The sequence below is a fragment of the Podarcis liolepis genome (assembly GCF_965112155.1).
Source record: "Podarcis liolepis genome assembly, chromosome: 6".
Taxonomy (NCBI): domain Eukaryota; kingdom Metazoa; phylum Chordata; class Lepidosauria; order Squamata; family Lacertidae; genus Podarcis; species Podarcis liolepis.
The window spans coordinates 2952284-2975959 of record NC_139559.1 but is presented as its reverse complement, the minus strand read 5'-3'; the positions used below and the strand labels follow the sequence as shown (position 1 = coordinate 2975959).

The following is a 23676-nucleotide window of genomic DNA, read 5'->3' as shown; positions in this document are numbered from 1 at the left end:
CACCACCAGAGCACTCCTGACATATGGTTGTCAAGCCTCTGCTTAAAGACCTCCAAAGAAGGAGACTCCACCACACTCCTTGGCAGCAAATTCCACTGTCAAACAGCTCTTACTGTCAGGAAGTTCTTCCTAATGTTTAGGTGGAATCTTCTTTCTTGTAGTTTGGATCCATTGCTCCGTGTCCGTTTCTCTGGAGCAGCAGAAAACAACCTTTCTCCCTCCTCTATGTGACATCCTTTTATATATTTGAACATGGCTATCATATCACCCCTTAACCTCCTCTTCTCCAGGCTAAACATGCCCAGCTCCCTTAACTTAATTTGTTCCGGAGGTCCGTTCTTAACCTGAAACTGTTCTTAACCTGAAACACCACTTTAGCTAATGGGGCCTCCCGCTGCTGCCGCGCCGCCGCTGCACAATTTCTGTTCTTATCCTGAAGCAACGTTCTTAACCCGAGGTACTATTTCTGGGTTAGTGGAGTCTGTAACCTGAAGTGTATGTAACCTGAAGCGTATGTAACCCGAGGTACCACTGTACGTTGCTTTGGGGCTTCCTTTTGTTAAGGCAAATCAGAGAAACTAAACTAACCACTCTCTTTGCTGCTACCACAGGATCTTTGGCTTCCCCCACCATTACACCGACTTGTCCAACATGGGGCGTGGAACTCGCCAGAAGCTGCTTGGCAGGGCATGGAGTGTCCCGGTCATCCGCCACCTGTTTGCTCCACTCAAGGATTATTTTGCCTGCGACTAGGGAGCAGGTGGGGTGCCCAGGTCTCCTTGGAGCAAGCAGCCTTGGGAGAGCAGGGCGGCAAGGAGCTTGGAACGATACCCTCCTGCAAGTGCGACCCACAGCGCAGCATCTCCCCTTCGCCACCATCTGCAAGCGCCACCATGGAGACTGGAAGGATGGGAATGTTCCTTTCCATCAATACTGACATTTCTAAAAGGTCAAAAGACCTCTGTTTACTCACTGTGCAAAACACTGTTGTGTCCATGGAGGGACACAACTGCAGCATTAGCCAAGCATTTCCCCCCTAAGATCAATGTCAGTCGCTGCCCGACTGAGAGGCAGTTTTCTGACGGGCTGTACGAAAACCCCACAAACTTGAAAAATAATTTTTAAAAGGATGAGCGACAGAATCTCTCCAGGGACAATCACGAAGAAACCAAAATTGCAGCAACAATCCTGCCTTGCTGCTTTTTGTACACTGGAACAATCAGGATAAGACGAGGAGACTCTTCTCCTTTTTATCCTTCTTTTTAAACTTCTAAAATATATATAAATATATAGAACAAAACTTTTTTTAAAAAGCGAGACACTTGGCTGCTGCTTTTTTCAGCGTTATGTGTGAATGGTGGAAATTCCTCAAGAGGAATTTAGCTGAAACACAAGTGTGGGATAATTATAGTAGCTAGAGGAAAAGAAAACCAAACAACCAACTCTGCCAAATGCATCCAGGTATACTTTTAAACTACTAATCTATCTTTAAAAAATGTGCTGTTAACATACAGTCCACCTGGGTTTTTCTTGCACAGACCCATTGAAGTGACCCAGAGCCCCTTGCAAGAGCTTCTCTGAGCTTCCCCACAAATTCTTGTTTCACCTGGGGGGCAGAGAAGATCTCTTGGCCTTTGGGGTTGAGCAAAGGGGAATAAGAGCGTCACATTTGGCCCCTACCCTCCAAAAAATTCTACAAATGCCTATGCTGCTGTGGACTCAAAACCTGTAGGACACGTTGATCTTTGTTTGCAATGTCCCCAAGAGAACTTCATGCAGAGGGACATCAGGTCTGAAACTTATTGATGCTGCTATTTTCCTCATGAATGTTAGCTTTGTTCCCCCACCCCTCCGTTGGCATTACCTTGTACCACTGGCTTTTTTATGGAAAGGAAATGACATCCGTCTGCCGGGGCAACTTGTTTTTGTAGATCGTCTCTCTTTCCACCCATCAAGGCACTGCCATGTGCTAAGAAGCAGCATTTGATACAGTGGATATGATGCAACTCAATGGGTTCTTTCCCATGGAGGTGGAGAGATCCTTTCACGTGCCTCCTGGTTCTGTGCCACTTGCCAAAGAAAGGAGACCCTTTTCGGATCAGGCAGCTGTGGGGACGTGCTTTTCTAGCCCACAACTCCTCGAGCAGTCTTCCCTAACCTGGTGGCTTCTAGGTTGGGGAAGACTGTTATGGAGGTTGCCATAGCACTTGACTTGATGTCAAGCAGAATGGGTAGCAGGTTGGCCAAGAATCATTCAGGGGGGAAAGGAAGCTCCACTGATAGGAATGAGAGCAAGCAGAAGGGCACGGCTGTGGGCACACACTCCTCGCATTCCTTCCATTGGCTTGTGAGCAGAAGACCTTCCTAGTGGACACGTCGCAGATTGTTCAAGATTGTTCCCCACACGCCATCAGTATTTTAAGGTCCAGGTCCAAGCTCCCCCACTGAACAACAGCCAAAAACATGTTCCTCGGGGAACATACTAAGTATGGCAGAGATGCCCCCCTCTGCTTCCCAGCATAGCTGCAGCAATGTCAGCTTTGCCCAGATTTATCTCCAGCAGGCATTGCATCAAACTGGGCTGTTGGCTGGAAGTTCTCTTTCACTGCCTCGGTCCTTCAGGAAGGAACAGCTCAGGGAAGCCAATTCAAACCAGAGAAGGAAGCTTTCCTCCTCCTTCTCTACTTTTTGCTTGACCCAGGTATCCTCTCTCTCATCTGTGCCACCGCTGAAGAAACTGCCAACACTGGAGTAGTGAATTGGTCCTACACTAAGCTGGAGCCTCTACTTTCTGCTTGAGAATGAACGCCAGTATTCTTGAGCAGAGATGCCTCGGAAGACACATTACAGGAGGGGGTACCAGGTCTGGCTTATTTGGAATACCTGGACTTGAAACCATGACCCTCCCATGTGCTGGAATTCCACTGATTTTCCTGCCACATGAATGGATCTTAAGATAAACAGGTAGCAAGTGAGCCACTGATCAGAAAGTACATGGGTTCCTCCGACCCCAAGCTTTGTCCATGAAAACCAAACAGCTGGAATGGAAATGGAAATGTATGTAACTCAAGAAAGGGAGTTAACCATATGTGCCTTCTTGTCCTTTATTTTCTTTTTATTATTTTGTTTTCCAGACCACAATAGCAGATCTGCCATTTCAGCAAGTTAGGCTTCTTTGCTAAAAACAGTAAGACTTGAAAGACCCTCCGTCAGAGGAGGACAAGTTGTAGGAAGCAAGGTAGAGAAAGAAACTGAGGCGACTGTCTACTTGTGAAACTTGCACAAAAAGTAGCAATGACTATGATGTCTGTTCCTGGGCAAAACCCACTATTTTACTGCATTTTCGCCTCTTTTTAAAGCTGCATTCCAGGCATGTTCTTGTGACAATGTTTTATAAGGTTTTCCTGTCTCTCGTTGGTGCTATATTTTTAGAATTTTTGATGCCAAAACTGTTTTTTTATACTATCGTTTTTATAAAAACATATGACAAACTTGTTTTTCTCTTTTTGTTTGTTTCTATTGTTTTCATTTTTATGAGCTTTGTGAAGTGGAAGCTCAGTACCAAAGTGAACGTCTGAGCCTTTGCAAGGGGGAAATTGGGTGCTTTTGTGTTTTTCTGTGTTTGTGTGTTTTGTTTTTGTTTTGTTTTACTGGAAATGAAAACAATTGGTTACTAAAGAGTTTACCTCGAACATTTTCCATTGTTTAATTAAAGTCAGTGTTCTATAACTGAGCACCCACTTGTTCGTTCTCTCTTTATTTAATGATGTGTCTTAATTGGGAGTGGTTTACTTCTCACCCTGGAGGAGTGGGGGGGGGGCTGGGGGGCTATTGGGAATGCACACAAGTTTGCATCTTTGTTGGCAATAGGATTAAAGTTGGTCCAGCCACAAGAGTTTGGCATTCCATGAGAATGTTGAAAAGAAGGGAAATGAACTGCAGATCCGGTCTCTGTTATTTCATGCTAAGGACCATATTGCCTGGAGAAATCTGTAGGAAGAAGGAGGGATGTTGCTGGGAATCGGAAGTGGGAAGAATTCTGTCATGCTGGTGGGCTTCCCATAGCCGAATTCAGTTTCTTGAATTGCTCTCAAATCCAGCCATGACTGTGTCGCAGGTGCAGTTGCCCCATCTGTAAAATGAAACCAAGAGCAAGTTGCCCAAAGTAAGATTGCAAAGCACCCTGCTCCTTTTCAAAAATACGACTCAATGATTAGTAACAAAGATTGGCACAATATAATAACGCTTAATATTAATACAGTCATACCTCGAGTTGAATGTGCTTCGGGATGAGCGCATTCAATTTGCGCTCCGCGGCAACCCGGAAATAACGGAGCACGTTACTTTCGGGTTTTGCTGCTCGCGCATGCGCAGATGCTCAAAATGACGTCACGTGCATGTGAGGAAGCGGCGAAACATGGTGCGCGCAGATGCGTCGTCGCGTCTTGCATTCCGTTCGGGATGTGAACGGGGCTCCGGAACGGATCCTGTTTGCATCCCGAGGTACCACTGTACCACATTTTCAGGTGATCAAATGGCTTAGTGTTCCCTATTTAGTTGCAATCTCCACAACACTCCTAAAAAGCAATTTGCAGCGCTTTAAAAGACTTAAACACACATTTGTTCTGGCATAAGCTTCTGTGAATTCAAAATTCACTTATTAGCTGGTGGATAAGGAGAAGCCTTAAGATTTCCTTATTCTTTCTCCTGTAACATATAAGAGCTTGATATATAACTCAGTAGAAAAGGGTCTGAACAAACACTCTGGATGTGTGGGTTGGAAGTCAATGCATGAAAAGATGTAACTATTTAACAAAACTTATACAAAATTCACTTCTTAGCTGGCAGGTAAGGAGAAGCATTAAAATTTCCTTAAGTTTGTATTCAAGTGGCATCAACCCACAGTAGTGTGTGCCATCCTTAGCCAATATGGTGACATGGTTTCGCTCCATAACAAGCCAAAACAAATATCAACATTAGTTAGCAGAGTAAACACAATATAGGTTCCAAAAAAATAACTCCGAAACAATCAGCTTCATCCTGAAATTATTTACTGAAGAATGAGCGGAATGAGCATAACAGCTCACGAATCCAACTCTTCCAGGATTGGCATAGCCTGTTAAGAAAAACCTAGTTGCAATAAAAAATGAATTTAAACTTACAATAAGACTAAAACGTAGTCCTTAAACATACTATGTACAGATCAGCTCACAAAATAGAGAACTAAGAAAAGATAGCGTGAGCATGACCTTAAGAGAAAGAGATTAACAATACCAGTTTAAGCCAGCTGTTCAGCATCTCTAAAGAAATAACCCAAACATCAGGAACCTTCTGCTTGTTTACAGGAAGAATGGAAACTTGCTTTTCAGCTAGAAACTTCCAGCTTGTAGCTTGTGTCACACAGAGAAAGTCCTAGAACCTTCTTGAATCAAATAGTATAGAAAAGATCTCTACACCTTAAGCCAGCCTTTCTCAACCTGTGGGTCCCCAGATGTTGAAACTACAACTCCCATCACTCCTAGCTAGCAAGACCAGAGCTCAAGGTTGATGGGAGTTGTAGTCTAACAACATCTGGGGACCCACCAATACTTTCAGCACTCAAAAATGCAAACCATGACATCTGGTAACCTCCAGATGTTGGCACTACAAGTCTCATCAGCCCCAGCAAAGAGCATGTGGCGAAGCCTGGCTTGTGCCAATAGAGATTGAGGGTGCCACAAACCTCTCTCTCCTTCCTCCTGTAAGGCAACCAACTATTGCACCTTCAGTGGGTGGGAGCTGGAGGGAAGAGGGAAGGGCTCGCCTAAGGACTCACTCTCATTTTTATCTTATTTTTAAATAAAAAAACCACAGCATTATCCACTGCAGACCCTCCAAGTGTCCCTATTTCCCAGGGATAGTCTCGGATTTACAGAGGCCAGCCTGATTTTTGAATTGATCCCAGAATGTCCCGCTTTTCCTTAGGAATCCCCTATTTCCATTGGAGAAATGTTGGAGGGAATGGAGTTATCTGACCCCTGAGCCAAGGAGACCAACAGCTATCCTGCCTTCCATCTTATTTTTAATCTTTAATTGGTGGCATATAAATATTTTTTTTTATTATGATGATGGAATAGGACGTCCCTATTTCCATTGCCCGAAGCGGGCTGGTGGTATGTATGGTTTCTATAGAGATGAATGGCGTGCTCGGACTACACTACCCAGCATCCCTCGGGAACCACTTCCGGCCGCCGGCGCGTCATCACACGTGCAACATCGGGTGGCTTTCCCCAGATGGACTACATTACCCAGCATGCACGGCCGGAAAGACGGACTCGCCTAACCGAGAAACGAGTGCGCCCCTCGGGGCACGCTGGGAAATGTAGTCCCTGATGCGTGAGGGGCGCGCGGTTAAGAGTCGACGGCTGAGGAAGCCGCGGGCGCTTTCTTGAAGCGCTTCTCTGTTCGCGCAAGCAGGGAGCGTTCACACGTGCAGGCCTGACGTCTCCCTGACACGCGTTACAAAAACCAGCCGTGATAAAGTCTCTGAAGAGAATTGGGTACAAAGGGGGCGTGGCCCTCTGAGGGAAACAGCAAATCTTAGATTTATAGAATCTAAGGGAACCCGAGGGTCATCTAGTCCAACCCCCTGTAACGCAGGAATATTAAGCCGAACGAGGGACTCGAACCTACGACCCTGAAGCTCGTTGCTTTGTGAAAGGAGGCGGAGCCGTCACGCGCTTTTCCTCACCGCCGCGCCAATTGGCCAGCCGCTCTGTCTTTCAAGCCGGGAGGCGGGCCAGAAACGCCGTCTCTCAGCAACGGAGGGCGGGCGTGGAAACCGACCCCGCCTCTTCCTCTCTGGAAGCCCCTCCCCGCGGCCGTACGCGGCTCTCCTTCCTCTTTCCTCCGCTCTCCCCCGAAGTGACGTCAGCCCGCCGGCGTAGCCGCGTGACGCGATATCCCGGGCGAGGCGGGCGGGGCCGGTTTGAACGGCGAGCGACTGAGGTAACGGGCTCTGAGGGCGCGGCGGCGAAGGAGACGGAGAGCCGTCCGTCCGTCCTTCCGTTGGGGGCGGCTGAGGAGAAAGGGAGGGCGGCGGCGGCCGGCTGGGCTGGGCCTGGCGAGGCGAGTCTGAGGCGGGCCGGGCCCCGCCCTCCTAGCTCCGGCCGCGACCGAAAGGCCGCGCTTGGCGCGCGGTGGGGGTGGGGGTGGGGTGGGGGATAGAACCTTCCGCGTGCTATTTGCATATGCAGATGAGTGCGGTTTTTATGCAAATGGGGCAGCGCTCCTTTTCGGTCTCTGTCTCCGCCCGCCTGCCGGTGGGTGGCCGGGGGGGGGGAACCCCGGAATGGGACCCGCCCCGGGGACAAGGGCAGGCGGGAGGCTGACTTGGGGGCGGCCTCGCTCCGCCGGCACGTTGCCCCCCGGAGGGCTTGGGCTCGCCGGCTCCCATCGCCACGATGATGATGATGGTGAGGGGGCAGGTGTAGGTCCTGCCCCGTCTAGAGGACCTCTGGGTTCCCCGCGCTTGAGAGTCAGTTGCGGAAATGTCGGGGACCCCCCTGGCAGGGAACGGGGGGCACTTGCCCAGCAAAGCCCCCACTCTGTACCCCTCCTTGCAAGGGTCCCTCGCTCAGCCTTGGCCTAGTTTGCTCCTCCAAGCTTCTCTGCTCCTGAGAAAAGCACATAGCTACTCATTTTTGGCCCCCGTTCATGGCTTGTTCCCTCCCACTCATGGGGAACTCGAGTTTCACGGGCGATTCACACGCCTGGGAAGGGACTGGGGGTGTCCGGCCACTTCCCCTGTGAGAAGGAAAAGGGAACCGTAACACGGGTGCGCCTGCAGAGACTCCTGGAGGTGTTTCTGGAAAACTCTCCCCTCCAGGATGCCTCCTGAAGCAGCAATGTCACATGTTTTATCTGGAAAGCAGAGCTCACCCAAGCCTGTGTGGAACACGATCCTTAGGTTGGGGGTGCTCTCCTGTTCATAAAATAGATACGCATCTGATCTTCCACATACAGTCATACCTCATGTTACGTTTGCTTCCTGTTACGTTCTTTCAGGTTACGTCCTGCCACAACCCAGAAGTACCAGAAAGGGTTCCGGGTTTCAGCATTCGCACATGCACAGATGCACAAAATGATGTCGTGAGCATGCGCAGAAGCGGTGAATCGCAACCTGCGCATGTGCAGATGCGCCGCTGCGAGTTGCGCTCACTCTTTTCATGTTGCAAATGGGCCTCCGGAACGGAAGCCGTTCGCAACCAGAGGTACCATTGTAATCCCTTGCCATTGTAGTCAATGCAGCCACATTATATGGCCTGCTAAACCAAAGTGACTGGCTAGGCCCTTAGAGTTCATTGCCAGTACAGTGGTACCTTGGGTTACATACGCTTCAGGTTACAGACTCCGCTAACCCAGAAATAGTACCTCGGGTTAAGAACTTTGCTTCAGGATGAGAACAGAAATCATTATCCGGCGGCAGCGGGAGGCCCCATTAGCTAAAGTGGTGCTTCAGGTTAAGAACAGTTTCAGGTTAAGAACAGACCTCCGGAACGAATTAAGTACCGGTACTTAACCTGAGGTTCCACTGTATTAGGAGGATGTCTGCTTTGCTATGTGTTTCTGAACCAGTTAAATTTCATTAGTGTAAAAACACCTTGCCATTTAATTTTGGGCGAAATGTGAACAAACAGTTCATGCCCTCTCTTGAAACAGCTGCTTCAGACTTCATATTGGGCATAAAAATGCACCAATGCGCTGCATCTTGCCATCTCCTCCTCTTCCTCCAGTGTTCAGAATCTACCACTAAACTTTCCTGTGACATGTATTTGCCTAAAATGAAGCAGCTCATCTTCCTTGAAGACCCAGTGCATCCGTTCAGCCTTTCCTAATCTCTTTCTGCCTCTTCATTTACTTATTTATTCATCTCTGAGTTCTTCTTAAATCTCATCTCTACTCTTTTATCTATTTTGTGGAAAGAGAATAAGCATTATTGGTAAAAGAGAATGTTTCTGAGCCAGTTGTTAAATTGAATGGGTTATAGTACTCTTCCCTGCAGTGGATCATTATGCCTATTGCAGTGCATTTCCTGGTACAATAAAGTAAGTTTACTTGCTGTGCCTGAGTGTGAGTACAGCATTTGCATCCAGCTATGTATAAATACAGTCTCATCACATTACTCAGACAGTAGATTTCTGATAAATAACCAGACTGTCTCCAGTAAACGTAATACTAAGGAGGTGGCTTATATCCAACAGATGTGACTGTGCTCTTGATGTCTGGAAAAGGCTTCCTTGGAGCCTGAGATGTGCAGGTGCTGGTTCACTAGCCTGTGTATAAACGAAATCCCTTCTTGGTTATTTCCCCTTGCAGAAAATGGCCGTTAATGTGTATTCCACTTCGGTGACAAGCGATAACTTGAGTCGACATGACATGCTCGCCTGGATCAATGAGTCCTTACAATTGAACTTGACAAAGATAGAGCAGCTTTGCTCAGGTAAGAAAAGTGCTGAGAGCGGAGGAACTTGCTTGAGGTTTCCAAAGCATTACTATTTTCCTTTGAAAAATCAGTGGTGGGTGCTAGAAGGCTGTCTTGATAGGTTTTTGCTTTGCTTGCCTTGTCTTAACTGCTTCTCATATTGAGTTCAGAATAAATTTCCACAGCCAAGTGAGTACAAATGTTTTTGTGCCTTTCTGTGTAGGGTGTGGCATGCTTGTTTGAACCATCTGCTTTTAATATGTATGCATTTCTACAGGTACATTCAGCTTCTTATCCCTTGCTTGTGGCATGGAAGGGTTTTTGTGGTAGATGCTATATAGCCTTCCAGGTGTGGCTGAACTACAACTCTCTTCAAGCCTAGCAAGCGTGGTCAGTGGCCGGGAATGATGGGAGATGTAGTTTCAGCAGCATCTGGAAGCCCAAAGGTTCCTCATACCTGTCAGTCGTGCCTTGACTTTCAGCATTGTCTGCACCTTAGTTTCCAAATGTGTAAAGTCTTTACTGCAAAAGTGATGCATCATTTCCTGAACAGAAGCAGGAGCCCAAGATCTACGGGGCTTTAAGGCACACACCAGGCAGAGTCGAGACCTTGATATCCTGCTTAGCCTGATTTTTGTGCTTAGCCTGATTTGGTGCTGAGTTTACTCTTTAAGTGTGTGCCTTAAAGACATGAGGTGTGTGCCTTGAACCTGCATAACTAAAGAGCAAAGCCATGGCCTTGCAGATTGTGCAGGCATAAAGCAGCTTTTACTGCAAAGTAAAGCCCTTTACTCTGCAATGCCAGCTGAGAGGAGGCAAGGGCTTATGCCTTGATATTGTGGGCAGGCAGGAAATGGCCATTTACTTTGCAGTAAAGTGCCGCTTCCTGCCTGCCGGGTCAGCAGGGCAGTGCATTCTCTATATATTACAGGGTGAAAAATTTCTAAACCTTTATCATGTTCTGGAGTTCATACCAGTAAGAGACAAAATATTGATATATCATCCATCTCTAGCAGAGATGTAGCCAGTGGAACAATCTGAATCCATCTGGGCTCCACGCCTGAATTCCAACGTGGGCCACCTCTGTTTAAGGGAATTTCTAAGCTTTGCAGAAGATAGAACTAGGTTCTGTTTTTGAAAATCCTATATTAATCCCTATGGAAGGTTGCCCGGTGTTAGCAATGCTTGCACAAGACTTCTGCGCTGTGGATAAACCTCAAAGGAGATGAATCCATAGTGATGGTAGCAGAGCTTCTGTGTTGCAAAGCTGTAATGCTGCTTGTTTGTTTTGTTTTTGTTTTTAATGTTAAACTGAGTTTGTGGACTTGTAATGTACAGTACAAATAGGAAAAGCAAAGGGAGAATGAGGCATATCTTAGTGCAGACACAGTAATTGTTGAAGATCTAGGAGGGCTTTCAAGTCACATCTGAATTAGGAACTACACAGTGCAGGCAGTGATGGTCATTGTGAAAAATTGATTGATGGAAACGGAGGGTGTAAAGAATGGGATAAGTGAATACATGGCCGGGCAAATGTACTGAGAGGGTTAATACATAACATTTATTACCTGCAATGGGGAGCAGTGCTGCCCTCATCCATGGCTACATGTGCGCTGTTGAGGGGGTACTGATGATGAGCTCAGAGTGAAGAAGAATTGGCACTAAGATAACAATTCTGCTTTGACAAAGTGGAAAAATAAAGTGTTGTGTTAATTTTGGAGTAGTCAACTTGATGGCTGCCACAGAACAAAAGTGATTGAGGAAGCGATAGGATCAAGATGTAAGGAAATGGGAACTGAGGAATTCTCATTCTTGAAGGTTAACAGTCATTGAGTAATCACAATAAAATCTTCTAGATTCATCAGGGTGATCGGAAACACCTTTGTTATGCTTGAGGAGAACTAGACTTTGAGAGATGTTGTCCTTAATGGTTATTTGCAGTCTGCTTTAACTACCATTCTCCTGTACTGTCTGAAGCAAACTGGTCAGTCACCTTAATTTCCTCATTGTACCACCTGTGGAGCTTTGTTAACACAACAAAAAAAATGCAGCAAGTGAAGTGATTTTTCAGAAGCCATGAGTAAGTGTAACATAACAGTCATGCATAACAATTACCTCATGTTGTGATTCCATTGAATTTGTTTTCAACTCCTGAAGTATCTTGCTTTTGGGGAAGGCTGACATCCTTATGAGAATGTGGAAGGGCAGCTATGCTTTGTCTATCATTTTATCTGTGCACAACTTGGAGAATTCTTTTTCATTCAAGCCGCTTATAAATAAATTTCCTTGTGTAGGTAATATTCCATGTGGAATGTGCCCACTCTGTTTAGGTACAGGGAATGTTACAGTCTGGGATGCTAAAGTTCCATGCTACCTTCCTGCAGAAGATGTCTGCTTTTTCTATTGTGGTATCTGTTCTCTTAGAATCTGTGACTGACTATGATCATGGGTTTGATTTAAGTGTTAAGGTGTTGGGAGAAGTGGAAATGTTGGCGCCTGCATATTCCACAGTAACAGGTTCTCAGCAATGAGGTAGCTGTTCAGTAGCAATATTGCAGGCTTATAGCACCGCCTTTACTTAGCATGTGTTGAATAAGGGCTGTTGCTCGGACATGTCCCAGTTTGTGGGGAGCAGCTGAATGCCAATGATAATAGGGCAGGGGCCAACAAACTTTTTCAGCAGGGGCCGGTCCACTGTCCTTCAGACCTTGTGGGGGGCTGGACTATATTTTGGGGGGGAAATGAACAAATTCCTATGCCCCACAAATAACCCAGAGATGCATTTTAAATAAAAGCACACATTCTACTCATGTAAAAACACGCTGATTCTCAGACCGTCTGCAGGCCGGATTTAGAAGGCGACTGAGCCGGATCCGGCCCCTGGGCCTCAGTTTGCCTACCCATGTAATAGGGTATATCTATCCCTGAACAAAGGGTGGTTGTCATTCTGGCAGTAGCATGGGTTGAGGAAAGGCGCCTCTTGCTAAAGCAAGCAAAGAGACAAATTTATTGTCACAGCTTGGAAGTGTTTGTCCATAATGCCATGCAGTCTGTTGACTAGTGACTTTTCAGTGGTCTGGTTTTGCTAACCAGGAACTGTAAAGGCGGTAGAACTCATGATCTCCCCTGTCTTATTTGTTGAATTGGGTGGGAGATGGAAGAATGGATTTTCTTGCAAAACTTAAAACTTTGTTAGTGACTGCTCTAAGGGTTTGCAATCCCAGAGACAGCTGTAGTGGATGTCTGGTCATACTGCACTCCCACAGGCTTGTTGAAATGTGGTTGCAGGAGGGCGATTGCTACTGTTGTGAATATGCTAGCATTTCTATTACTTCTTGTCTTCGTCACATTCCACTTGCTCGAGTTCAATTTTTCACAAGTGTGCCTGTTTTTTTTATCCTTTCAGGTGCTGCTTATTGTCAGTTTATGGATATGCTGTTCCCTGGTTCTGTAACACTGAAGAAAGTAAAATTCCAGGCAAAGTTGGAACACGAATACATCCAAAACTACAAGGTCCTACAAGCAGGTTTTAAACGAATGGGTGTTGACAAAGTAAGTTCTTTTGTCTTGGAATGCACTTGCTTTGAATCACCTTTATAGAAAAATGCAGTTTTCAGGATGCTGGCTTAAAATATTCCTTTTCTTTTGCAGTCTTGGTGTTGTTTTTGTCCTAAATTGCTGGTCTTTTCTACTTATTCTTGGCAGCTGCCACTCATCAGGCAGTGTTCCCTTCTCAGTTTCTCATTAAAAGTTGATAAATCAGGGGTTCTGTCACCTAACAGTATTGGTCGGCCTAAACTGGGTGCATTTCTTCAGATAATGCTGAATGCCATCTGCTTTCAACTAACCATATCTTGGTCTCAGTTGCAGTTCTTGTCTTTTAAAGCTGTTTCCCTGATTTGTACAGAAAAGATCTATAAATACAATAGTCACTGTTGAATTAAAACTGTAAGAGCACCGAATTAATGGAAAATTCCAAGAAGCGGCAGAATTACATTTCCCTGGACTACTGTGCATGGACTAATAATTCATAGTCTTCTATAGAAGGGCAGAACATCCAAACCCTCCCTTTTTGCAACTTGCCAGACAAGTGCAAAAACACTTGTCAGCCTACAACAGCAAAATGCCTCCTCTTGTCTTGAAGGTGTCCTTGTCATAGTGTAGATTTAAGCGAAAATCCTCATGTGACTTGCCTGGAAGCAGTTGCTTTCCCCCAGTGGGAACCAGCCTTTGAGGCTACTTGCGTGAAGCAAACATTCATGCAAGAGAGGGGGAAGGTGGTGTAGGGAAAGGAGGCTCTTTGGCTTTTGCCTATTTTTTGGTTGTAAAACATGCTTCCCTCCACCAACCCAGCACACACACGGCTTCCAAAACTGTGTGTGAGAACAGATGCATTTTGATGCCCCACAGGAGGAAATTGGTGGGAGAAAAGAGCACTTTGTAGCAGAGAAATGTCGTGTGTGTGTGTGTGTGTGTGTGTGTGTGTGTGAAGCACCTTCCTCTAAGCTGCTTTTCCTTAGGGGAAAAAAATCAGCTGTTGAGCTTTTGTTAGGGCATGTGTGGTAATGCCAAGTAGGCCCCTTTTGTACCGATGAAAATAGCAATGGAAGACTGCTGGCTTCCCCATGAGGGCTGTGGATAGTTTGCACCATCTCAGCCCACTACCAAAGGCTAAATGGTTCAATTTTCTAAAGGTTTCTGGCACTTTTCCTTTTGTATCAGTTATGCAGAACATGGAAGGCTGTGCGCCAACCAACTTTGAAATGATTTGTGGCCTCAGGAGAAAATTCCAAATCCCCGTTCCTACCTCACTTTGTAAAAAACTGTGTTAACATTGTACTGTGTTTTTCCAGACATACACATAAACTATACCAGTATACATGCGGAAAAGTAGCTATGGGGAACATCTGGCCCACAGGCCTAATTAGACCCACCAGGCCGTTTGGGGCCAGCCTCGCCCACCTGTCCGCTACGTGATGTGCTGCTTTCAGCCGCAGTTGGATTCACTTGGGGCTAGACAGGGAAGAGGTGCAGAGACCTCTGTGGTGGGGAAAGAATAAGAGGTGGAGGAGAGTGCAGAGAGACTGTGGCTGACGGTGGTGGAGAGCAAGGCAGATTGAGTTTAATCATAATTTAAAATTGCATTACAGTGGAACCTCGGGTTGCGAACGTGATCCGTGCGGGAGGCACGTTCGCAACCCGCAGCGCCACGTCTGTGCACGTGTGGGCCGCGATTTGGTGCTTCTGCGCATGCGCAAAGCGTGATTACCAAAACCCAGAAGTAACCCATTCCGGTACTTCCGGGTTCGGCGCGGTGCGCAACCCGAAAACGCATAACCTTAAGCGTCTGTAACCCGAGGTACCACTGTATTTTAAATTATCACTTTAAAATTGTCACGGCTAAAATGGCCGCTGTTTCTTTAATGCGAATAAAGCTGGGTCAGCATGACTCAGCGGTCTGGACCAAGTTGTATATATAAGTGAGAAATGTTAGTTTGGGCTGTGGCTGGTGTTTGGGTTGGTTGGTGCTGGTGTGTATAGTTATTCAGTCGTGTTTTGCACAAGGACTTTTAAGAATAAAACTCTGCAAGGGCTTTTCTCGTGGACTCTTTTGTGCCGACAAGGGTCCGAGGACCAGGCTGAGGAGACAAAGGGAGGTCAGAACCCTTTCCTTCTTTTTTTTGCTTTTTACAAACACTGACAAAAATTACCAATTGCACCTGACTTTAAAGCAGAAAAATGGCAGAATAGCATATTCAAACATGTACAGTGTGTATTGAAGACTGCAGGTAAGAGGCTGACAGGGCCAAAAGAACATCAGACACAGTTGTTGCATCACAATTTTTAAACTCTGAATGGGAGAGAATATTATAAAAACAGGCTTTCCTTGTTGTAACATTATTTTGATATCATTCCCGTGCTTGCTTCCTCATTGGTGTTCTGCATGCACTCCAGAGTTTGTTGGAATATGACCTCTGTGCAGAAAAACTTGGGCCTACCTATTCTCTCCTGGCTCAAGTTTCTGGAGGAATCTCATGAACTGGAGCTGGCAAGTCCTGTCCACTCATCTCAGAAACATCTTGAGTGTTTTGTTTTTCTCACTGGACTAAATATACTCCTCTCTTCCCTCAGATAATTCCTGTGGACAAATTAGTGAAAGGAAAATTCCAGGATAATTTTGAATTTGTTCAGTGGTTCAAAAAATTCTTTGATGCAAACTACGATGGGAAAGACTATGACCCTGTGGCAGCTCGGCAAGGCCAGGAGACAGCCCCAGCCCCTGCTCTTGTCGTACCCCTGCTCAACAAACCCAAAAAGAATCTTAGCTCTACTGGCACAGGTAAGGCAAGCTGTTGACAAATCTGTCTGACCAGGCTAGCTTCATGGTTCAGGGCTCTCATAATCGGATGCCTTTGCGTTGTGTGTTGGGTGAGGGGCTTGCGGGATCCAGATTCTGTGGCTGCTTTTGCCCAGAGGCTGCTAGCAAGGAACCTGAGGATTGGGAGGCAGCCTGGAGAGGAAGCCTCTGTTGGAGGCAGAGACTCGCTGTTGTGTGCTCTGTCTCTTCATGCCTCTTGTGCCAGTATGAATACATAGCATGAGCGTCCACGTGCCATCCAGGTTCACATCTGGAGATATGCTCAGCACTGAGAGGTGGTGCAGGGTTGTGCTTGTGTGAAGATGTGTTCACACTCTGGCGCTTGCACAGCCCTTTTAATGTATGCCTGCGAGTCATTGTTGAAATCCAGGCTGTTGTTGAAACTTGTCGCTTCCTATATTTCACAAGGGTGTGCCGGTCTCCAGACAGGAAACAAACACCCTCTGCTTGAGACTGCCCTTTAATCCTGCTCCTCCCCAGCAGGAAGGGGATTGCCTTGTGTCTTACCTGTGACCAGGTGCTCCTAATCTGGTGGTATACTGTGTGATTCAGTTCCGCGTATAACAGCTAGAAATGCTTTCCTTTTGTAGATCACAGTTTTGTGGGAACTCAAGAACTGAAGGCAGCAAGAGTAGAGCGCCCTGCTTCCTTACAGAAAGCGGTTGTAAAGCCTGTGTTCGGTACTTAGCACTTCACAGGGAGATGGCATTCTTGGAGGCTGTAGGGTTAAGGTGCTTTCCTGCACACGGGATGGTACACTTTGGGTGCTGTCTCACTTTAGTTGGCTACTATGTGGAGCACAGGTGTGTGGAATGGGCATTTTGGAACTGCAGCTAATACCCTTCTGTGTTGCAGCTCCAGCGAGGCCCATGGTTGCACAGAGAACAACAGTGGCTAATAAAACTGGACCTGCGATGGTTAAAAAGGCTCCTGGAGGAATTGGGGAAGAAGAGTCGGCTGAACTGATCCAGCAGGTGGGCTTCCAGCAAGTAGGCTACGCCGATCAGCAGAGGCTCACGGCATGGGTGGTCTTGACTCTCAAATGCACTGCAGTGTATTATCTCAAAGTAACATGATTGTGGGAGAGATACTTTGGAGTTTTCTGTGCTGATCACGTCTTTGTAATGGAGATGTGAACAGTATTGTTAGACATCGGGCCAGATTCAGCTAAGTGGTTGCACTCCTAGAAGCCAGCACAAGTACTGCTAGTGCAACAGTACTCTCCTTTGCCTCCACCCCCATGCGCTCCCCAAATCTTCTTGGGAGGATCAGGAACCCCCCCCCCCCAGAATAGCACATGGGGGGAGAAGTAAGATTGTTCTACCTGACAAGCAAAAATGCCTTAGCGTGACATTGAATTCCACCCATAATCTACATTCATGAGGTATAGACTCCAAAGGTATAGACTGTAGCGGAAGAGAGTTGTTGGCAGTGGTTATGTTGCCCAAATTGGTCTTGGTAAGTAGAACCACATGATATGGTGACTGCCCTGGCCGCCTTACAGATGTTGCTTTGGGACTGGACCTTGGTGAAGTTGTTTCCACGCCATTCTTACCACAAGAGTTGTGCTGAAAACTGCTGCTTAAAGTGCCCACCCATTACATTGCACACCATTGGTTCATCTAACTTAAGAGGAGTACAGTGTTGCTTAAAACCTCAAAACATACAAAGTTGTCTCTTACAGTTACCCGCCCACAATAATCGCTTGCATTTTATAGGTAGAGCAACATTTCAATGCAATTCTATACACATCTACTTGGTAACAAGCCCTATTGAGTTTAATGAGACTTAAGATTGCAGCCTTAAATGTGCAAGCCCTCCCCTTTGTTCCTTCTTGGGCACAAGCATTTTCTCTGTAAGAAGCACTGTGAATTGTTCTTTGGCAGATCAATGTATTAAAGATGACTGTGGAAGATTTGGAGAAGGAAAGAGACTTCTACTTTGGAAAACTGAGGAACATTGAGCTGATCTGTCAGGAGAATGAAGGAGAGAGTGACCCTGTTCTTCAAAGGATTGTGGAGATTCTTTATGCCACGGATGTAAGTATCTGGTGAATGCTTCCCCCAATTTCTGGCTTAGACATTCCAGATTATGCCTATGCTTGCTCCTACAGCAGCGTTTGGGACACAGTTTAGTTAGGAAGATCCCTCCTGTGCAAACCCCACTGAGAGAAGTTCAGCTCCTCAGCCACTCAGAAGTATTCTTGTACAGCTTTCACTGGTTTCAGTGGGGGTTATTTAACTATTATTTTAAAATAATAATATACCACTTTCCTTTTAAAAACCACAAAGTGGTATACAGCACAGTACAAAAATTACAACACCAACACCTAAACAATAACCATGTAGATACTAAAACCCAAACAGACAGACTGGTCTTAATTGTTAGCAATGACTTGGAAATAAATGAGCTTTCAGCAGGTGCTAAAATATTATTCACATGAGCGCACAGCATAATTCAGAAAGGTGATGGTTTCATGGAGTGGGCGCCACAACAGAAAAGGTGCCCTTCTCACCCACTTTACAAAAAAGGCAAAGTGGCAAATGCAAAATGCGCAGACTTTGCAGGGAAGCTTATGTAAGTCTCTTGCTGTGTAGAACCAAAAGCCGGCCACTCATTAAGGATTCACTGTGTTATCAGCTTGCAGTACAATGGTATACACGTCTGCCCAGGCTAGGCTCTGTTTTAGGGTTGGCACTGGGGAAAAATAGGACTCTTGTGCCATTAGCAACTGCGTGGCAGGCAGAAATTCAGTAGGTTAAACCTCTTTGAGTATGCAGTTTTGAGGAAAGACCTACCAGCACAGTACTCTCTCTAATTTTATGTTGCACCATGGCAGCCATTTTGTGACTGGTGCCCACAGTGCACTTAAAAAATCTCAGTGTGCCCACTGGTTTAGAAAGGTTGGCAACCCCTGTTCTAAGGGAAGGTGGCATCCTGCCTTTGCCCCCTGTTCCTTGCTGATTAATGCAGTGGTCTCTGCATCTCTGTTTTCCCTTTCAGGAAGGTTTTGTCATACCAGATGAAGGAGCGCCACCAGAGGAGCAAGAGGAGTATTAGTGGTCCACCGACTGTACCAGCAGAGCAGCAATAGCAGAATTCAGAAATCAGCTTTCCCCAATCATGTGCTTAAAATACTCCATTTTATTCTTTTCATAAGTAAAAAGTACCTCTTGAAGTGCACTTTGCGTAAGTTTTAATACTTCCCCCCCCCTCCAATGGGTTTAATTTGAGAGCTCTTTTCTCACTTTTGTAGCAGAGCAGTATTAACATCTAGTTGGTGTAATTTGGAAGCAAGGGGTTGAATATTTGGAGTTTGCAGAGTTGCTTGGTTGCTGGTAAGGCACTGATTTGTGGAGAGTTTGCTGTACTGTTTTTCTTTTCTTTTTGTGGGCTGTGGGGAGTATGTAGTGGAGCAATTTCAGGGTTGACTTTTTCGCAGGAAGGTTGAGCAAATATGAAATGTGTTCTGCAATTAAAGAGATGCCTTAAGGGGGCTTAAAATGTGCTTCCAGATGCCAAATTGAAGTAATGTGATGAGAGATTTTGTGTGTTCTATATTGGGGTTTGAGCATCTGGCTTTCTTGTTTTGGAAGGACTTGCTTGGCGCCTCAAGTCAGTAAGGGCTCTGTAAGGGGTAATTAGAACAGCCCAATATCTATTCAGAGCTGCCCTCCTGATCACTGACTGTTGTAAGGGGGAAAGACTTTGCTGTATGTAGCCTGTCGCAAGACTAGAATGCGTAAGATACGGATGTGCTTGAAGGCCTCTCGGTTTTGCTGTACTGTGGCCAATGGCATGTGGTGTCTTCCAAACCAAAAAGGCTATCCCTTTTAAAACTCTTCACCTAATTCGCAGCCTGCATCCAGCCCCCTCCCTCACCCACCACCTGCTTTTGTGTCTCTGGTCCATTGAATTTTGTGGGTCCTATTCCTCTCTGCGCCCCCTTCCTCCTCCTCCTCCTCTTCCAAGCCTGCTGACTAAACGGTATTGATTTGGGTAGTTTTGTTTTGCAGTGCTGCACTGAGGCCAGTCTTGATCTCCAGACTGTCTCTCTGTTTGTGTGTCCCCTCCTTGAGTTAGCCTCCCAAGGTTTAAGCCTTTGCCGGTGCTTCTGACGGCTGGCAAAGAACACTGATTGGTGTGCATTAAATAGGAAATCCAATATTGCAGAAAATACAGCGCTCAGATGAGTCTCGATTACAGTATTTCATGCTTGACCCTGTCCCTCTTATGTGGAGCAAATCCCGCCCACCTACCCCCCCCTGTCGATTGCTGCTCTTTGGGGAGGGCCCTCTTGAGATCTTGCCCACAGCTAAGACTGAGCCTCTGGGCTTGGTGTGCTCTTGTTCATTTGCTTCCAGTGGTTATGTGTTCTAAATGTGTGTAGAAAGCAAAGCATTTTATGGTAACTGTTGTGTAGTGCATGAATCCCTATGGAAATTCAGAGGAAGACCCAAATTCATCAAATGCCAAAAAAAGCAAGCCATTATTTAAAACATCAGAGGTGCTATTTCTCTTGTGGCCTTCTAGATACTTTGTGCCCTAAACCATATTCCACCCAGACTCCTCTTGACAGGGTTTTTTCTACTTTTAAACAGTTTCTAAATAAAGTTCTGTTATTTCAAGAATGCAACTGTCTGCTGGAGTGTCATGTTCTTGTGGGTCTGGTTCTGTTCTGGGCCCCCAGAGATCCCAGTTTCTTTGCTTGGAAGTTGCCCAGCATCAGATTGCTACTAGGGGCACCACACTGCAACCCTGTGGACACAATTTGTACCAGTTTTGTGAAAGAACGTCTTGAGGATGAGCTTCAGCGTGTTCCTCCCGATATCCCTTGCTAGCAATAGGGTTGTTCAACAAAAGTTGCTGTGACTCTGTGTGCTTGCTCTGTGGCAGCTTGCTGCCCACAAAACACCGGGTTACCTTATTACTCATGTAGATAGTTCTGTCTGTGTGTTGCCAGTGTCTTTGACAAGCAGCCTCATGTAGAGGCAGTTGCTTGCTGTGATGTCTTATCACATGTTAAACTTTTTGAGTGCCTGCACAGATGGGCAATGGAGGCTGCTTGTTCCACGAGACAACTCTTCATTTATAACTGCCCAAGATACCTTCTCTGGTTCTGAAGACTTACTATAAGAGTAACAGCTCTTTGCAAATGATACGTAATGATCCACTGAAGTTAGCTGGGGGTTTAAAAATGACACACCAAATCTTTTTGCTGTTTGGCTTCCTGCACACGTGAAGGAAAATGTATTGTCTGCAAGGTATTGATGCTCTGATAGTAGGAGGCTCCACTTAGTTCATACCTGTCTCACAAGGACAACATCATTATTTTGGCTGTGTTTGTGCCACAGGGTTGTCTTTGCTGAAGGGGGGTGGAGGGAGAGAGGCAGGTGGGTCAGTTTACCTGGTGAACTGTGACAATCTCAGCTGCTGTCCTAGAGATGACGCCTTTATGGCATCGTACAGTTGATGTTTGCTGTGTCTTCACCAGAATAAGATACCTAATCTGGCGTGTAGCAGCTTCACGTGTAGAACTCCCACTTTTTGGCCAGAGAAGTGTTGAGATTTTAATGAGTTGCGTATAATATGTAAGAAGTCTTCATTGTGTCATCTGGACCAAGAACTGCCACAACCTCTCCTCCCAAAATGATAGTAAATCTGCTCTTCTGGTACAGTACCTGATGCAAAGTCCTCTCCTGCTGAAAGGATCCTTTCATTTGGGGAAAAATAAAAATGCAAGCAAGCCTGCCTTAATCTTGGCCTTTTTTGAAGATATGTGGAAGGCAGACTAAATAGAACAACCAAAAACTAAGACATGGACCTCTCTGTACCCCACAGCGTACATCTGGTCTTGCAAGTGGGCTTGCAGGATATCTTTTCTTAACTCTTGTTGTTCAGTCTTGTCAACCTTCTTACTTGCAATGACAATTCTTACTGTAACTGTTCCAAGACTAAAATAAAACTACAAGCATTTCAATTAAAATATTGTCTTCACAGAATCGTGATTTCTCTGGCTGGGTAAAGATTTGTTTGAAACTTGCAGTGTTCAAAGCAGTTTACAGATCGTCGCCCATAGAACACTGAAGTAGGTTGTAAATGTTTCCACTCCAGGAATGGAGAGAATTTGGCCTTGAGATGCCCATCCTGTTCCCAGTGGCAGAAAGCTAACAGCCAGGTCATGGCCCTTCCTAATGCCAGAGACTTGAGAATTGGCTCAAAGGCACTCACTTGCTACCATGATACCCAGTGATTAAATGTAATCTCCCTAAACTAACGGGGCTAGCCAGTTCCCTTTTCCCAGCTTTCAAATGGACACAGTACTATTGAATTGGAACACACTTTCTTGAGAGTAAGCCTCCTAGACCACAGTGGAACATGCATAGCCTTTTTTTCCTTAAAGCTTGCTATTCTCCTCCCACTTGTTTTGGCTATCTAGGATTGACACACCTCCATTTAAGAGAGTGAAATGAAGGCACTACATAAAAATGCAGTGCTTTTAGAATTGAAGCCCAGTGCTGGAGAAAAGACCATGCAATAATAGCCTCTGGGAATGTGACATGCCTCCCTTTTTTGGGCTGCAACCCACTCTCTTCCTGTTGTGGCTTCAAGCTGAGGCAGCCTTCAGAGGTAAACACAATGTACAGGGATGCCCTCACTTAGAGTTCAGGACATCATGAAGTTGCCCCACGGGCATCTCAATCTGTCCAGCACATCCTGGGGGGAACAGAATGCACTTATAGAATCCTACCTGTTTCAAAAGGACAGGACTCTCCCTGCTCAGATGTACACTCAATAGTTGGGCTCTGTGGTCAACATCTGGACAAGCAATGTTCAAGTTTAGCTAATACATGGTTTGTAGTCATCCAGGGCAAAGTTCTTCCAGCTGTGATTTCCTAAATAAGCGCTCTGCAAAAGAAAAAGGGACCTGCTGTTTGGGAAGTAGGTTTTGGTTGTCCCCGTCTACGGGACATCCACATTTGCCCTGCCTAATGTGGCAAAGCCGTTTAAAGACTGGAAGAATTAATGGGGACACAAAGTCAATGTAGTGCAGCACTTGAGTGTTTGACTAGAACCTGGGATAACAGGGGTGGTTGGTAGTCAACTAAGTTTTACTCAGGCTAGACCCAAAGAAATTAATGAAACCCACAAAGTTGGGTCTATTAATTTCAATAGGTCTATACTGAGCAGAAATTGAATATCACTAGCAACTGGTATTTGACAGTGGAGGTTAGAGCAAAGCCATTCTGCCTAGTAGTTGCTGATAGCTACTGGAATATTTTTTGCTTTCAGGTTAAGCCCTGCTAAGGCATCTAACACACACACCAGCGTCCCCCAAACCCATAACATGGAACCACAATCTATACTAAAATATCTGACCAATACTCTGACTGTGGTTCCTCTTCTTTCTGCGTCCCTTTTATAATTTGCAAATAACACATTTTTGTGCCCCAGCTCTGATTTCACCTGCTTTCCTTTGTCGTCTGGTTTTACTGAGTGCTCCGGAAGATCATTTCCAACTGGGCTGCTGCATCTCTGCCCCTCTCCCTATGCACGCCCATTTGCCCCAAATATCGCCTCCCATTTCTGTTTACTAGGAGCTACTCCTCTGAAGAAGAGACCTACACCACCTCAAATCCTCTGTTGTAAGCATAGTCTTTGGGGGAAAATTCCAGCCTGCCTTTGCCTGTTACCTCCGCACATTCCCTGTCTAACATTCTATTCATTTACTAGTCCTTGAACTCCCACCTCCCACCCTCATCTCAAACCAATATTTTAAGTGCATGCGTAGCAGAGAGAATTCTAGGCCCCGGCTGTCTCTTCCTGAAGTTCA

At 45.9% G+C, this 23676-nt stretch overlaps 3 protein-coding genes and 3 long non-coding RNA genes across 8 annotated transcripts in view; 3 read left to right on the top strand and 3 right to left on the bottom strand.

The window, feature by feature from the left end:
* DNMT3B (DNA methyltransferase 3 beta) overlaps nucleotides 1-3740 on the top strand; it is a 63609-nt gene extending 59869 nt beyond the window's left edge. For both annotated transcript variants that reach the window (XM_083507388.1, XM_083507389.1), the window contains one exon: nucleotides 612-3740. In XM_083507388.1, coding sequence (XP_083363514.1) covers nucleotides 612-753 — 142 coding nt within the window. In that variant the 3' untranslated portion in view covers nucleotides 754-3740. The remainder of the gene's footprint in view (nucleotides 1-611) is intronic.
* Nucleotides 1-23676, top strand: part of CCM2L (CCM2 like scaffold protein) — an 881881-nt gene that overhangs the window by 464638 nt on the left and 393567 nt on the right. The gene's annotated exons all lie outside the window — the stretch shown is intronic.
* Nucleotides 3682-6878, bottom strand: LOC310708926. Of its 2 annotated transcripts, none has more exons than XR_014527220.1 (2): nucleotides 6731-6878; nucleotides 3682-4132 (listed from the first exon to the last, which is right to left on the bottom strand). It is a non-coding gene; the product is annotated as an uncharacterized lncRNA (long non-coding RNA). The 2 variants fall into 2 exon arrangements; XR_014527221.1 differs by having other exon boundaries at nucleotides 6669-6806.
* MAPRE1 (microtubule associated protein RP/EB family member 1) lies at nucleotides 6853-21828 on the top strand. The gene is made up of 7 exons (XM_083507725.1): nucleotides 6853-6987; nucleotides 9358-9481; nucleotides 12870-13015; nucleotides 15596-15803; nucleotides 16698-16816; nucleotides 17729-17881; nucleotides 18846-21828. The coding sequence occupies exons 2-7, from the start codon at nucleotides 9361-9363 to the stop codon at nucleotides 18900-18902; spliced, it is 804 nt and encodes a 267-aa protein (XP_083363851.1). The 5' UTR covers nucleotides 6853-6987; nucleotides 9358-9360; the 3' UTR covers nucleotides 18903-21828.
* LOC310708961 lies at nucleotides 13168-13914 on the bottom strand. Its single transcript, XR_014527262.1, has 2 exons — nucleotides 13775-13914; nucleotides 13168-13409 (listed from the first exon to the last, which is right to left on the bottom strand). It is a non-coding gene; the product is annotated as an uncharacterized lncRNA (long non-coding RNA).
* Nucleotides 21625-23407, bottom strand: LOC310708939. Its single transcript, XR_014527236.1, has 2 exons — nucleotides 23283-23407; nucleotides 21625-22738 (listed from the first exon to the last, which is right to left on the bottom strand). It is a non-coding gene; the product is annotated as an uncharacterized lncRNA (long non-coding RNA).

Bases quoted from the DNA above. Each gene is read 5' to 3' on its own strand.
- MAPRE1 (XM_083507725.1), top strand. From the start codon at position 9,361: ATGGCCGTTAATGTGTATTCCACTTCGGTGACAAGCGATAACTTGAGT. The intron at 13,016-15,595 runs GTAAGTTCTTTT...CTCTTCCCTCAG, and splicing joins AACGAATGGGTGTTGACAAA to ATAATTCCTGTGGACAAATT. The intron at 16,817-17,728 runs GTGGGCTTCCAG...GTTCTTTGGCAG, and splicing joins CGGCTGAACTGATCCAGCAG to ATCAATGTATTAAAGATGAC.